The sequence below is a fragment of the Ctenocephalides felis genome, unplaced genomic scaffold (assembly GCF_003426905.1).
Source record: "Ctenocephalides felis isolate EL2017-DRISC unplaced genomic scaffold, ASM342690v1 CF-g0.4_SCAFFOLD_01170, whole genome shotgun sequence".
NCBI classification, from domain to species: domain Eukaryota; kingdom Metazoa; phylum Arthropoda; class Insecta; order Siphonaptera; family Pulicidae; genus Ctenocephalides; species Ctenocephalides felis.
In genome coordinates, this window is record NW_020537324.1 from 27,653,676 (window position 1) to 27,671,302 (window position 17,627).

The 17,627-nt window shown below is 27.3% G+C and overlaps 1 protein-coding gene across 1 annotated transcript; it reads left to right on the plus strand.

Annotated features, from left to right (window-relative positions):
• Positions 1-892: 892 nt before the first annotated feature.
• LOC113367967 (protein arginine N-methyltransferase 6) lies at positions 893-14,169 on the plus strand. The gene is made up of 6 exons (XM_026609535.1): positions 893-1,077; positions 1,330-1,566; positions 3,156-3,349; positions 4,167-4,378; positions 6,535-6,754; positions 14,010-14,169. The coding sequence occupies exons 1-6, from the start codon at positions 1,039-1,041 to the stop codon at positions 14,122-14,124; spliced, it is 1,017 nt and encodes a 338-aa protein (XP_026465320.1). The 5' UTR covers positions 893-1,038; the 3' UTR covers positions 14,125-14,169.
• The last annotated feature ends 3,458 nt before the right edge of the window (positions 14,170-17,627 follow it).

Here is a 17,627-nt window from a genome sequence, read left to right on the forward strand (position 1 = left end):
CTGTGAGTATAAAGTGGTTTTATTATTTTTGAATCAACATTTTTTTGAATTCTTATTGAAAATGTTTAATGTAAATCCATGATCCTATTACATTTACTTTATTTCGGAAATTAATATTTATATTGACATTTATAAATTAATTGCTGGTAGACATTACTAATTGTGTCACTTACAATTAAAGTTAGCTTATTTACCATAAAATAAATTTAAAACCAATTAGAGTAAGAAGTGCAATTGTGTAATCTTATTAAAATAAGTTTAAGTCTTATTATTCAATCATTTCTTATTATAATAAAAATAAAATTTACTTTGACTATTTTTATGTTATGTTTTATTGTTACATTTTATATTTGATATTTATATGTGATAAAGTAATATATGTTTCTACCATTTATTTGGAAACAGCTTGAACAAACTCTGTTTATAAAAAAATAACATTAAAACTTCTAAAAAAAAATTATAAACGTTATAAAGTATATTATATAAACTTATAAGTACTTATAAATTAATTCATTTAGTTATAAATGCTTTGAATTTTATAATACCAAATGTTGCTGAGTTTTAACCAAAAAATTGCATTATGCATAAAAATTAATATAATTATAAAAAAGGAAATGTAAAAAACAGAGCTTAAAGCCGCGCTCTTAAGGGGGGCATGCTGTTGTTTCCAATACACTCCTTTTAAATACAAAGCAATTGCTTCGATCAATAACTCGAACAATTATTGAAAAATAAATAATTATTAATTATTTTTTATGTGTATTTTCATATTAGCCTTTATAATGCGATGTCATTTAAAAAAAAAACGTTGATGAAAAAGTTTGGAAACCACTGCTCTTATCTATATGATGATCAGTTGGTATCTATGGAAGTCATTCTCACCTGTCAAATACTACGAAAAACACATGTTATAAATAATATTTTAATATGTTGTTTTGAAATGATTTTCTACAAATCTTTGTGATTATTTAAGAATAACCATTTTATTCAATATTGATATTAGTGCTAGTGGTATTAACTTTAAATAGTTGTGTCAACATGAGTGAAAATTACTTCAATAGCTATGAGGATTTAGAGGTTTGATTTAGCGCGTGTACATTAATGAATTGACTTAAATCTTATGTTAATTGGCATTGCCCTTCAGTTATGAACATTTGTTTTTATTATTGATTCTATTAAATTTTCTTAATAGAAAGTAGAACTTGTAATTTCAACTCGAGTAGAGAAGCTTGAATATTATATTTCTTTATAATAAATGAACGCGAATTACTATGTTATATATATGCAATATTAAGTTATGCATTGTATGAACATTAATTATTTTTTTAGGTTCATAGATTGATGCTAGAAGACGGTCCTAGGGTTCGAGCATATAAGTCTGCAATCATGAACCAAAAAGAATTATTTGAAGGCAGATGCGTTATGGATGTTGGAGCAGGTTCAGGCATTTTATCAGTTTTCTGTGCACAAGCTGGCGCTCGCAAAGTTATAGCGGTTGAAGCTAGTGCACTTGCAAAATTAGCAGAACAAATTATTGCAGAGAATGAAGTACAACATATTGTACAGGTAGAACGTAGATTATGCATAATAATTTTAGTAACATCTTATTTATTTCTTTATATGCTGACATTCAAAAAGCCTTCATAATATCTTAAAATGAAAATGCAAAACAATCATTGAAATGTTCTTATTTCTATTTAGCTTATTTTTTATTTACCTTCTTATTTTTTCTTATCTATATTATTTATCCAAATAATTGAAAAGATATATTTTTGAATATTGCCGTTTAAATAGTTTTAAATAAAATTCATGGTAGCCACTACAGCTATTTCATTATTTGTTTGAAAATGTTATTTTCGAAATAACATATCTGATTTGAGTTTATTTTGACAAAAGTTACATTATAATTACCAATAATCATGTGCAGTGTATTTTACTTTCTATTAGATATGTTGACTTGTAAAAGTGATTCAAAATCAAGTAAATCAACTCTACTCCTTTGGTCGAATCAACTTATTGACATTTTAACAATGTTATTTTAAGCAATATTTCTTTTAGTTTAACATTATTTTAGTAAAAGTAAAGTTAAATTAAAATTAAAATTAAATACTTCAATTTGATAGGGGTTTGATGCTGTATTTAGATTAGTTTATTATTTACATTCATATTCAATTATATTGGTATGATTAAAATAATTTATTATATTATATATATTGTATATATATATATATATATATATATATATATATATATATTGTAGAGTTTTGAACAAGAATCCAAAAAGTAATAAAAATTGAGAGAATAATATTATTTGTGTTTTCAAATAATAATTTTAAAAAAGATAAAACTTATAGTAATTTTAATTTACAAAATTTACCTATTCGTCTGAAAAATAACTCATAAATTCAATTTTTGTTAAAATCTTGTTTAGTGAAAAAGTGCTAACGTATATTCAAACATACAGGTAATTAATTCAATTTTGTCTTTAACCTTTTCTTAAAATTTTCCATAACATTCAAAAAAAAATAATCATTTTTAATATCCTGTTAGATAATCCACTCATTTATTTTTATCATTTTCATTTTGATCATAATATCATATTTCTGTACATTATTATTTTTTCAACTAATTTATTAATTAAGAAAAAGCCATTTTCTTTTCTTAAACATATTGTTTGCTTAAATCTCATCAAGATCATGTTTCTTGACAGATGTCCTGAAGATGGAACGTACCTAGTTCCGAAACGTCGACAGTAAATAAATAAATGAATAAAGAAATAGTTTTTTTTGTTTTGTATTACTTTTTGGATTCTTGTTCGAAACTCTACAAAATATACACAAATCCAAGACTCTACCATTTATATATATATATATATATATATATATATATATATAAAAATAAATGGTCCTAAATATTGACATTTTCGAATTTCCTTGCTCCCAAGGGCTCGAATGGTTCCAAAAAAAAAGTTAATATTAAGAGCTAAAACTTTCAGAGAATTATTTTTATCAATTTGGAGCCATTTGAGCCATTGGGAGCAAGGAAATTCGAAAATGACTATGTTAAGGACCACCCTAATATATATATATATATATATATATATATATATATATATATATATTGATTATATTGTTAATATATTTAGTTCATTAAAGGTGAAATATAGTAAAGTGGAAGATCTCAAATTAGTAGATAATGAAAAGGTTGATATTATAATATCTGAATGGATGGGATTTTACCTTTTACATGAAGGTATGCTTGATAGTGTTCTTTACGCTAGAGATAATTTTCTTAAACCTGAAGGTTGTTTGTTTCCTCAGTCTGCTTCAATATCAGCAGCTTTATGTAGGTTAGTTTATTTTATAATCTCAGTATATTTATTTCTTATTAAAATTTTTAGTAATTTATATTTTTTCCATAGTTCTTAAAATATGAGAATGATTATTTTAATTTGTTGAATGCCAACTTGTTTTTATAAAATATATTTACATTTTATAAAATAGTTATCATTTTAGGCAGACTTAACAAATTACTATTGTCGAAATATATTACTTATAGCCAAATATCCGACGTCCCTCTGATAACACGGATTCTATATATCACTAATCTCACTCAACGGATACGATTTCCTTCTGCGCAACCTATGAATGAATCTAGTAACTAAATATGGTTGTAAAAAGTTTTAATACAACATATTTATATATACATGCCAGTTTATGACATCGGATTAATTAGTGCTTTTTCACACAAAATTAGTCTTTCCAAAAAAAAAAATCGAATGAAAATCTTTTTGCTAGAAAAGTTTTTTTTTAGTTTAGGTTTTGTTTAATGTTTTTATCCTTATCTATGTTTTTATCATTACCTAATATAAACCTTTGAATTCAATAAAAATAATTCATATTGTTTTATTTATTTTTTTTCATTGGCTATTGCTTTAACACTTAACTAGTTGAAATTCTTATCAAACACTTTAAAACCTACATCATTTTTATGAGTTTTTCAAAGTTTGAATTAAAAGTGGTTTTCTGCCTGATGTTGTTTTTTACAACATACTCTTCAATATATATGATTATATTATTTAAGCCTCTTTTTTTAATTATGTTTGCTGTTGATTATCAACAAATATTGTGGTGTTACTCTAGCCTAAACTAAGAATTAATTTGCAGATTGCCTTCACTTTTTGATCAGTGGTCTAACATTCATGGAGTTTCAATGAATTGTTTTGGTTCTCATTTAAGAAAGCAAATGTGTGAAAAACCTGAAATTATGACTGTTCTTCCTGAACATATATTAACAAAACCTGAAGTAATTTGTTGGTTGGATCTCAAAACGATAACACTAGAGGATTTGCAAAAACTTTCAGCACAATTTATATCAGGTTTGAAAATAAATTTATAGTTTGTAGAGCCGTTTTCTTAAATTAATAAGCTATAATGTTTAATTTTTTATAACTCTTTTTTTTACCCCAAAATATTCTATTTTGATTATAAGAACTTAAGTGGGTTTTAAATGATCAATTTTTTTTTATCTTATCTCAATAGGTATAGAAGTTTCTATTAGTTTGCGAACTTAATTCTTTATTTCCACTACTAATTTCAAAGATACTTTTAGTATGTGACAATCCTGTCCAGCGGGGGGATATAGTGTGTTTGCCATAACAAAATTGTTTGATGCATTGTTTGATTATAGTTTGTGTTTAGAAATATTGGAATCGACAACATAATGTTATGACAAAAACTTTAATTTTATTTTTTTCACAGGCATGTCAAACATACATTTTCCATTTTTTCATATTTATATCTTTAAAAACATTAGATTCCTATTGATAGGGATGAGATGTGCTGATTGCAAAGGCAGGTCCAGTCGTTTCGGAGATACCGAGCTAAGTTTGCCAAAAATGGCAGTTTTTGAGAGAACTAAGCATCTGAATTGAATGATTCAAAAAACTTTCTGCTTGTGTTAAGAAAAAAATTGCTTTTGGGAAAAAAATTGTTGACAAAACAATTGCTTTTTTTCATTTCAACAGTTTTTTTTTAATTTTTTTTTTTTGTATATCGAAAATAATTCAGATTTGTATTTTAATTCGGGCTAAAGTTTTAAAGCTTATTTATATACTTTGTATAAATAATTGTAACTTTGCAATTCAGTTTATATAAATCTTATAATTATTACACAGTGGTTATAATAATCTATTTGAAAACTTTTAATATTCCTCGAACATTTCGTTACGGTAGGGGAAGTTCCAGCAATTTGCCTTCAGACACGATGCCATACACCACTAGTTAGATAAAATTTTCAACCGTTTATTTCGAAAATAATGTTATTGCTTTCAATTAAATCTTAACATTACGATTTCTAATTGATATCTCTCACACATTGTTTTTTTGGTATGCATATACATATTTATTGTCAATCAAAACATATATTATTTTTAGGACAATATGCCGGTCTTTATGCTTTTAAAGAGTTTAACTCCAATGAGATATCTATTTTTTTTTGAATATTTTATTTTAGATTGTATGGCCTTTTTTGTGCACAAATTTTATCGCTATATTAAAATTTTATAGGAAACGTCGAAACATTTTTTTTTAAACTTAATAAATTGCTTTGTGTTATATTAAGCATCTGCCATAAGAAAATATGGTCACGATTGCATATCATGTATATAGTTTTTGATATTATCATATCATTTTAATTAATGATATGATATTTATTTTTACAGAACTAGAGGAGTTTTGTAGTCTTATTTTTCCGGTAGTTAAAAAAAATAGCTTGGCCGATCTTGTCGCAAACTTAATTGCGGGCTCTTCCTTATCAAGTTATTCCTATGGCTTTTAAGTTTTTCAAATGTCCAGCCCATCCGTTTTGCTTTTTTTCTATATTTACTTTTTAAAGTGACATTATTACAGCTTCTATATAGAAATCATCATTTATATTTTACATAACTATTATTTTATTATAAATTTATCATAAAATATTAATAAAAATTTGTTTTGTATTAAATTCGTCTTGTGCACAAATCTAATAATTAATCATATTTGATCAACTATAATATCTCATTACTGATAATAGTAATTGCAACATCCAATTAGGGTTAAAAAATAATCCATATTTAAGTACATGTTACAAATTTCCAACAGCTTCCAACAGCCGATTTTACACAACTATTAAAACTTTATAATTCAAATGGACTCCACCACTTATTCACTTACATATATATGTATATATATATATATATATATATATATATATATATATATATATTTGTTATAATTTATTTTTGTTAATCAAGACTTTAATGTCTATGTATGAATATATGTATGCATTTATTTATTTTTTATACAATGTTCAGACAATCTTTATCTATTTATTTATTATTGTGTAACTATTTTACAACTACCAAATACTGTATTATAATAAACAACTAAAACTATTTTTTTTTTTTGACAAAATGAACCTTTTAATATTGGAATATCTGATTTCTTTTAATCTCTTTTCTTAATTAGATCTTATAATATCATAAAATTATTATAGTTACCAAAGAAAAAACTAATATCCAAGGATTATGCATTTGGTTTCAATGTCAATTTGGGCAAAATTCTGTGATGGAAAAATTAGAATTATCAACATCGCCTTTTGATGAAAATACTCATTGGAAGCAAACTGTTATAGTACTTCCTGAAGAAAAGCAAGTGGAAGAAGGTGAGCCATTAGCTTGGAATCTGGACATTTGCAGAAGTGTAGACTGTAGAAAGTAAGTTTTATTAATATTTGCAAATTAAAATTAAAATTATAATTTTAATTTTAATTTAATTAAAATTAAATAAAATTAATAATAAATATTTTCAAATATATTTGTATACAAAACAACCTCTTAATTACAAGTGGCACGTTTCATAAATATACCATGAATAACCGTGAATACAGTATAGTAACTTATATAGGATTTAGTATTGTCGAGGTCAAGTTTCAAGGTGGCAAATATATATATATATATATATATATATATATATATATATATATATATATAGAATATTCGGCAGGTTTTTGGCGTCTAAGCCTATTTGTATTAATGTAATTACTATCAGTGATTGTTATATTACTGATGCTCTACATGTTTATTCAAATTTTATGCCTAGACTTGCCACTATTCGGCTACTCTTTGTTGTTTGGAATATTTGGCACCAATTATACTATTCGGCCGAATACCGTATTTTTGAATACCACATGATAGGGAAATAAATGATAAAACCATGAAAAAGCGATTTTTTACATATATGTAAATGTATTTTGAATTATTTCTTTCATAAACTTTTAATATTTTTTTTATAAACTCAATATTATTTCTTATATATTTGGAATGCTAATCATGACAAACTAAATTAAAAATGATCAAAAATATTGTTTGTATATTTTGCGATAAAAAAACAATAATAATTCTTTATTTGGAAATCGAAATAGATTGAATATGATGCATGACCTTATTGTATTGATACAACACATACGTGCAACCCTTGAAAGATTCATATTAAATAATATAAACATGTAACAATAAAGTATCTAGTGATAATGTCAAAAGTCGATAAAGTTTAAATTATTATATATACAATGACGAAATCACTTCTTCATATCATATTATATAACCTAAACTCCAAAGACAGATCCATCGCGAGCTCTTTATCGCATAAAAGATAAAATACCAACAATGCTGTCGCTGAGCGGCGGCGGCGCCTTTGATTTTAACTATTCGGTATTCGGCCGAATAATAAGTTACTATTCGGTATTCGCCCGAATATTAAAAAATATGCCGAATATGCCGAATACCGAATAGTAACCGAATATTCGATGCAAGACTAGTATATATATATATATATATATATATATAGAATTTTATGATATGAGTGGAACGAATATTAATTGTTTTTGTTTAATATGAACAAAACAGCACTCAGATTTGTTTAACACAACTTTATTTTATGATTACAGACGTTTCGAGACCATGGTGTGTCTCATCTTCAGTGTAATTTCAAAAACAGTTACTTATATACTACACATTCTTTAATAATTTATTTAAATTTCATTTAATTTTTGATATACAAAATTTCGTGTTTTTTGTATATCAAAAATTAAATGAAATTTAAATAAATTATTAAAGAATGTGTAGTATATAAGTAACTGTTTTTGAAATTACACTGAAGATGAGACACACCATGGTCTCGAAACGTCTGTAATCATAAAATAAAGTTGTGTTAAACAAATCTGAGTGCTGTTTTGTTCATATTAAACAATTATATATATATATATATATATATATATATATATATATATACTTATATATAAAAATGGAGCGCTCTTTCAAATGTCCGAATAAAACTCGAAAACGGCTGAATCGATGGCCAGTCTTAGTCTTGAAAAATTCGTGCCGGTCCAGAGATGGTCGGAAAGGTGAGATATTTCAAAATCGCGTAGAAACTTTACATTTTTAATTTGAAAATTTTTGTAGAAGCGTTCCTTGAATAAAACAATGGACGGTGGCTAACACGTGAAATGTCAAACGATTTTGACAGATGATGTTCAATTACGGGTGCGTTCGACTTGGACGCTTACGCGCTGTGAGCGCTCACGCTTATAAGCACGAATTTTTAGCGTTCGACTTGGCCGATAAGCGCTCAGAATCGATAACTAAATTCCGTTCGTTTTGGAAACTGTGAGCGTCAATAAGCATCAAAATGGCGGCAACTGGCGGTAACGGTAATTGTGTAAATTTTATTACTTTCTGGATCATTCAGCGGGATTATAAACAATTTAACAATTAATAAATAAATGAAATTTGGTTTGTTTATGCTTAATTCATATTAATATTAAAATTAAAATTTAAAATTATTTAAAATTAATTAAATTTAAAATTAATTAATATTAATATTAATATTAATATTAAAAAATAAATGTGATATACAACTTGGCATTTTTGCGGGATTATATAGAATTTAACAATTAATAAATAAATGAAATTTGGTCAGCTTATGCTTAATTAATAGTAATATTAAAATTGAAATTTAAAATTATTTAAAATTAATTAAATTTAAAATTAATTAATATCAATATTAATATTAAAAAATAATTGTGATCTACAGCTTGCCATTTTTGCGGAATTATAAAGAATTTGACAATTAATAAACAAATGAAATGACAGATAGTAAAAACAACTGACGCTCACGCTCACGCTGCCCTACCTCTGTGGCGTGAGCATATGTGAGCGCAAAATATGTGCTACGAGCATCCTACGATGATGCTACGAGCGTACTTATGTGACACTCACAGCGCCAAGTCGAACGATGAAAGCGCGCTCACGGCGCGCTCACAGCGCGTAAGCGTCCAAGTCGAATGCACCCTACATTTCATAGGATGTTTTACGTGAATATTATTTAATTATGAATAAATTGTAGTAAATAGTTTGGTTTGCAGTTTTATTTATATATATAAAAACGTTAGTAAACGGACCGCAAGTGTTACTAGAAACTAAATATCAACTTTTTTGAAATGTTAATATGAAAATGCACTTTTTGGCATATTTTTTTTCAAACACGGTGCTCTGATAGATCTCATTTGTATAATTATATACTCATTAGTATTTATAAAACATTTTCTAGGTTATATTATTTTTTATTTAAGTTATTTAAATTCAAAACCTAAATTTGGTATCGATCAAAGGGACATTTTGCCGAATAACATTTTCGCAGTTATAATTTCGTAGAATTTATCGAAGAATAGATAGTAATATATGAAGGTCTGGGGTTAAAAAGGTCCACCAGCGATGTGTCAAAAACCAGTAAAGTTAAGCATCGTTTAACAAGGAATTGGAAATTAGAGGGGAAAAAATGTATAAGCAGCTATAACCTTGATTCTTATGACTTTGCTATCTGGAGATAAATTGTAATCTTTGAAAATTCATAATAAAAGTATTTTCTTCCGTTGGCAGTTTTTTAGCATTAGTTAAAAGTGTAATTATTTTGTAAAATACCTTTAAAACTAAAATAAGACATTCAACCTATTTGCCACCTGGCCGTTTCAAGTTAGGGTAAATGGGGTAAAAAGGTTTAGATAACAATTTTTTGAAAGACAGCAAAAAAAAAAGCACATTTCTACAATGATGAAGTAGCTGGCAGTTTTACTGAACGTAGTCAGATAATTATTCGTTTGAAATGTGTCATTTGTTGTGATATTATTGGTTTGCTTTTCATAATATAGTTTATATATGCTCAAAGTCAAATTGGACATTTGCGCCTCGCCCTGCTCTACTCTATACTTTTTATTAAATTTACTTCAATTCATCGAATGTTACTTGAAACTTTTCAAAAAGCAGGTTAAAGAAGAAATACCTAATTTATTTTCTCTCTCCTCGCAGAAATTTGAAAATTTTGTATAAGCTCAGTAGTATTATTTACAATTATACACAAAATCTTGAGTCAAAAAAGAATCTGAAAAACTTGAAACGTAATCAATATGCCGAAAGACCAAAAATGACTTGGATTGGATTATACCATGTTTTCTATAGAAAGTGTATAAAACTTCCAGTTTGATTGTATTGATAAAATATAGACAAACTAATGGGGTTTATAGCATTGAAACAACACATCCTTATACACTTAAAGGATTAATATTTTTGATTCTCTAGAAATTGTTTAGAATATACCTTACTTAGCAAAACAACGTTTGCCGGGTCAGCTAGTATATGATAAAAATTGTTTTCTTGAGCATCCATCCAATAATTAAAAAAACAGTTTTATTGCAAAATGTTTTTATTAAGAGAACATACGTTTCGGGTCCAGATTTGACCCATCTTCAGTGCTACAAATAAATATATCAGGGTTACAAATTAAAACAATATAAAAAATAATATAAAAAATACATAATTACAGACAAAAATAAGTAGAACAGTGTATATGAAAAGTATATATGAAAAACAAACATAAAATAAACAAATGTAAAGAAACTCACCATACAAATAAATTTTAAAAAATAACACAAAGAACAATAATTAATTAATTTTTACAATTTTCAAAATTTTCATAACTTGATGTCTTTTCAATTTTTTATTTCATACTTATTTTTTTGTTGCAATTTTGTGTTGTTCTTTGTGTTATTTTTTAAAATTTATTTGTATGGTGAGTTTCTTTACATTTGTTTATTAACTTCCCGAAGGAGAAGTTTATGTTTTCATCAAAAAATCCGAATTGCTAATTTTATGTTTTCTCGACGTTTCAAGCCATTCTGAATCGAATGAGACCAACTTTGGAAAAAGTATGTGTGTGTGTGTGTGTATGTGTGTGTGTGCGTGTATGTGAACAGATTTTTTGCCGTAAATCGACGTTTTCTCGAAAACGGCTGGACCGATTTCAAAAATTTAAAAGCCACTCGATGTATCTCCATGAGGACTATTGTTTGTTAATTTTGTGCGACGATCGGCCAAGCCGTTTCTTTATAAATCGCAGAAAAGTGAAAATTTTTTCGTCTACGTTTTAGCCCGCAATTCTGAATCGATTTCGAAAATTCAAAAACCGTTCGAAAGATATTGGTTGGGAATCGTGCTGATTAGTTTTTGGTAGAGATCGGCCGGGCCGTTTTCTTGTAATTAAGTTTTCAAAAAAAAAATTTCGACGATTTTTATGATTATTTTTTTGACGGTAGATACCATAGTCTTCTAGATCATACTAAAATATTACGGCCCTACGACAAATGGTTTAGCTTTAAAAATTCGTCAAAGTTTGCAAAAATTAGTATGATCTTTTTGGCATTTGTCAAAATTAGAACTTTCATCGACGTTTGCTCAAAAACGGCCGGACCGATTTCAGATATTTAAAAAGCATATGATGTATCTAGATGAGTATTATCGTTTCTCAGTTTTGTGCGACGATCGGCCGAGCCGTTTCTTTGTAATTTGGAAAAAAAGTGTTAAACCTTTCGTCCACATTTAAGCTTATACTACCAAACCGATTTTAAAAAATCAAAAACTGTTCGAAAGATATTAGTTGGGAATGATACTGATTAATTTTAGGTGAAAATCTACCGAGCCGTTTTCTTGTAATTAACTGTTGAAAAAAAGTGATAAACTTTTCGTCCACATTTAAGCTCATCCTACCAAACCGATTTTAAAAAATCAAAAACTGTTCGAAAGATATTAGTTGGGAATGGTACTGATTAATTTTAGGTGAAAATCTACCGAGCCGTTTTCTTGTAATTAACTGTTGAAAAAAAGTGTTAAACTTTTCGTCCACATTTGAGTTCATCCTACCGAACCGATTTTAAAAAATCAACAACTGTTCGAAAGATATTAGTTGGGAATGGTACTGATTAATTTTAGGTGAAAATCTACCGAGCCGTTTTCTTGTAATTAACTGTTGAAAAAAATGGTTAAACTTTTCGTCCACATTTAAGCTCATCCTACCGAACCGATTTTAAAAAATCAAAAACTGTTCGAAAGATATTAGTTGGGAATGGTACTGATTAATTTTAGGTGAAAATCTATCGAGCCGTTTTCTTGCAATGAACTGTTGAAAAAAAGATTCAAGCCGATTTTCATGAAACTTTTTTTGGCGATATACATCCTGGTCTTATAGAACTTGCTGTAATATTACGGCCTTACGACAAGTAGTTTAATTTTAAAAAATTGTCAAACTTTGCTAAAATTATTATCGTTTTTCGTAAAGTAGGATTGATGAAGTATATTATTTACATTTTTTTTGAATAAGTCGATTATTTACACATATCGCGAAGTTCATGTAACTTGCCTTAAGGCTAAATACCAAACCAACTAGTTTAATATATGAATAATAATGAAATCTTAAGTTTTTCATATATTGAAATATATTAGTCAGAACTTATACGGCGAATGAAAATAATCAATAATAATAATTATTGTTTTATTCGGCGCGTTGGATTTTTTATTATGACTAATGAATATACTTATATACAAGATTAAATAAATTTTGGTTTTTAATAAATATTTCCATACTTATATACATAATTTGTCGAGACGCGCGAAAACAACGAGCCTTATGCTTGCTCGTCGCACTTGCAAAGCGACTTTATATGGGCGTTCTTGTACCGGCAGCGCGCGTACTAGCTTAAGTTTTTCCAACTTTTCTCCCAAACCCACTTAGATTTAAATGAATATTTGAATAATAGAAGAAAAATGTACAGGCTTTCGAATGATGCTAATATAAAAGTAGTCAAAAAAGCCGCACTGGTAGAAAATGGAAAATGAAAAATCATTTTCATCTTTTCACGCACTAAAAAATTATTTTTTCACATTATTTGTTATGAACAACATAGACAAGGTCAGTACAAATATAATGACGTTAACAGTTTTTTGATATCTCTCATATTTCCGACAAAAAGTGAGTTTGAAAAAAGGGGCCACTTTCACATGTTTTCACTGATATCTCGGCCAAATGATAAGCTACGGATTTGAAATTTGGTATTTCGAATTTTCTCAAAAATACCTATAAAATGGCATCAAAATAATTTAAATACCAGGGTGGGGCCAATTCTATATGGAAACACGCCCATACCCTTTGTGTGTGTATGTGTGTGAGAGAATGACATAAGCCAAATAGCTCATAGAATAGTCATGTATTCTGATTGCTATTTAAAATAAAATTATAAAAAAACAAATGTGTCAAAATTGCTTTTATGGTGTGATGAGTCAAACACGATTAATTCGTTAAATTAAAAATTAAATTAAATTAAAAATAATAAGCATTAAATTAAAATAATAAGCTACAATTTTAGGGTATACAAGCACGTGTCTGTGCAACTAAATTAATACAATTACATTTAATTTAAATGTGTTTGAGACATTTCGGAAAGTTCATGCAACTTGCCTTAAAGCTAAATGCCACTTTTTTGATTTGCAGTAACATATTAATTATATAGAATTTTTTTTTCTTATTGACACATTATTTAATTGAAACAATATCAATTTATTTTGTTTTTCATTCGCTTTTCAGATATAATTTGGAGCTAAGTCTAATTGATGCCAATGAAATTGAGCATCCACTTCCTTGTGATTGCTGGAAAACCACATGTATTTTAACAAAGAAACATCTGGAAACATTTGAATAACTATATATATATATATACACCTAAGTCTGTTTTTACACGGTAGATTGGTTCCAGAAGAAGCCGTGTAAAAAAAAAACGTGTAAAAAAGACATTGATCTTATACAAAAATGGGTGATTTGTTCCTAATCTCTAAAACCTATTAAAATTAGTGAAAAACAAGAATTTTTAGGGTATTTCCCTAAATTAGTGCTATTCACATTTGCTTTGACCAGTAAAAATTGTTTGTACGCGCTAAAGGGGAATTCACTTAAATTTTTAAGCTAGTGTTCGCATACTATCGATACTATCGATGGTTTCAGACTTTTTTCTTTCATAAATACTTTTTTGTGATATGTATATACTTCGCAAAAATTAAATTTGACAAAAAAATTGAAGTACATAAAATTTCAAATCGTGCTAAATGAAATAAAATTAAGTGTAAAAAATTAAAAATATTCAATTTTCAAACCGTGTGATATCAAAACCGTGTACAAAAAGACTGTGTAAAAACAAACTTAGGTGTATATATATATATATATATATATATATATATATATATGTATATATGTATGTATATTTATATATATGATTTAGATTTTTTTATTTGACGTTGTTCGTATAAATAAATATTTTATTATTTGTTCTCTTTTATTGGCTGACGATTGGCTGAAAATCAACATATATATATATATATATATATATATATATATATATATATATATATATTAAAGTTTTTCAGCCATAATATGAATTTGATGAAAAAAAGAATTATACTAGCTCATCATTCAGCAAACCAGTTTAAAATTATTGTTCTTTATACAATTTGATAATTACAAACAAACAAAGTTTTTGTTCACAAAAATCTCTAATGTAAGTCGTGACTTGTGTGTTTTGTAAAGACTTTACTTGGACAATTGCAACATGACAACGTAAAAAATGTAAAAGACAAAGTGAAGAAGTTTTTTATTAGTGATTTTGTGTCAAGTACTTGAGATTTCATACAAATGCTCCAGAGGTGATTCATGTATTAGTTTTGTGTTCTGCTAGCTGCTGCTGCCAAGGATTTTTAACAATGTAAGTGCAGAACATGTTTTATACAATACTAATGATATTACAAACAGGCAATTATTGTACTACATCTAATGCACCCATCATACTGTTCTAAATTCTTATATATATATATATATATATATATATATATATATATATATATATATATATATATATATATGAGCCGCTCAGTGCACACATCAATTAACTCCATAAAACAAAAAGTTGAGAAACGCGATGATGTAATGTATATTGTTTTTTTTTTTAAATTTCCTTGATAATATGAATTCAAATATAAATGTAGTATTCAAATATATATATATATATATATATATATATATATATACAGTAGCGGCGCGAGGCGTCGGCGGTGTCGGCGGCCGCCGACGGCCTCGCGCCTGGGGGGGCCTCGCAAGAGGCCCCGGAAATATTTTAATTATTTAAAATTTAGTTAATTTTCATACGGATGTGCGAGTAAAAAAGGTGATTAGTGGTTTACAGGCACTATCATTTTACTCTTTTATCTTTTATGGACATTATCTAATATCGTCTGTCAACACTATAGATTATTAAATCTAAACAACTTATTCGCGCAAGCTAATTCTCTGGTTGTTTATATTTGTGTATTTCTTATGTGAGCACTATGTAAATCATCGAAACAGTAATTAAATATTCGAGGAATAAAAGTAATCAATGTTCAATAAAAATTTATCAGTGAGAAATAACAATGAGATAATAGCAAAAACTGTTAATTTGAAACTAATTATTGTTTCACACCGTCAACACAAACAATATATTTTTTTAAACATTCTATTGGGATGATCAGTTCTTTCAAATAAAATTGATAACCTTTTAAACTTTTTTTGTATCTCCAAAACCGCTAAACTTGGCTTTGACAATTTACCAACACAAATCGAATGTTTTTTAAATCCTTTAAATCGGTTGATCGGCTCTGATGTCGTCGACAAAAAATTAAAGCGTCTTAAAAAAACGACATTTTGGCATTTTTGAACCAATTTTAAAAATTCAAAAACTGATCGAAAGTTTTCAGTTGGCGATCGCCCTGAATTGTTTTTCGTCAAGATCGGGCGCACAGTTTCTTCGTAATTTATTGTAAAAATCTTTTTTCAAAAACTTGTTAGTATCATCTAACATAAATTTTATGGAACTACGATAAATGATTAATTATAAAAACTCATTAAATTTTAAAATAATGGGACGAGCTTTCAGACCATGTGTACCTACTATGTGATGTGCGGATTTGTGCACTCAAATTAGTATAAACATAGATTTTTTAAATCTAATTAATCACTTGCAGATTGCAAAATTTTGTCTATTATTATTAAGTCGGTGATTTCCAACCATTTTTTATTCATAATGATCGAAAAAACATAAAATTTACTAATCAAATGGTTGGGCAAAGAAAAATTTTTTTGCGATAATTATTTAATTTTAGTGCTTTTTTAATAGCTGGAGAACAAACCATTTTTGCCGAAGAGTTTGTTTATTTTAACTTGTGTAATTTTTGTCTATTTTAATTGGTGTATTTATCTGATTAAAAATAAATCTCATATACAGTTATAGTAATCGCAAATCTTCAAAGATTTCTGAACATTTTGGCAAATTTTCGTCGACGATTTTGCGAACATGGATCAACCAATTTGAAAAATTCAGAAAACATTTGTCATGTATTGAAGGTAAGAAGACGTGCTGATTAGTTTTTGGCAAAGGCAGGATAAGCCGTTTCGAATATACGGGGCAAAAAGTGCCAAACTGATTACATTTTTAGGAAGGCAGGTCTAGCGGTTTTGGAAATGCAGTAAAAAAGCACAACAAAAGCCATTTGGCATATGCACATCAAATGATCAGATATTTTATAAAGATTTTAATTAATCGTGAGTTAAGTTAGACTGCAACGCGCCGTTTACGCGCTTCGATATTTCGTCTCTAAGCAGCTAACGCAACGTGATTGCTTTGAAAAAAAGTTCGAAATTTTCAACAAAATATTTCAAATTAAAAAAAGTCAATTTCTTTCACTTTTCAATTTTTTTAAAAGCTTTTCAAAAATTTAAATTACGGCGCGAAAAGTTTCAGCAATTTGCCTTTAGGCACGATGCCATGTACCACTAGTCAACTTGCAACTGGCAAAAAAGGGGGGCCTCGCAAACGAATTTCGCCGACGCCCACGAATGGTCTAGCGCCGCCACTGTATATATATATATATATATATATATACGTACTACAATCTAATGCACCCATACTGTTTTAAATTTAGCTTATATATATATATATATATATATATATATACGTATATATATATATATATATATATATTGTATGATTCTGAATTTGATGTTGGCATATGTATTAACAAAGTCTAATAATCGGGCATAACATCAATAAAAAACATGAATTTCTTTCAAAAATTTATTTTAAATCCATACGTTTCGGCTATAATCCTAGCCTTCATTCAG

What these genes read in the sequence shown, in the direction of transcription:
- LOC113367967 (XM_026609535.1), top strand. Translation starts at nt 1,039, where the DNA reads ATGAGTGAAAATTACTTCAATAGCTATGAGGATTTAGAG. An exon ending in ATAGCTATGAGGATTTAGAG is followed by an intron (nt 1,078 to 1,329) that starts GTTTGATTTAGC and finishes TTATTTTTTTAG; the next exon opens with GTTCATAGATTGATGCTAGA. An exon ending in ATATCAGCAGCTTTATGTAG is followed by an intron (nt 3,350 to 4,166) that starts GTTAGTTTATTT and finishes ATTAATTTGCAG; the next exon opens with ATTGCCTTCACTTTTTGATC.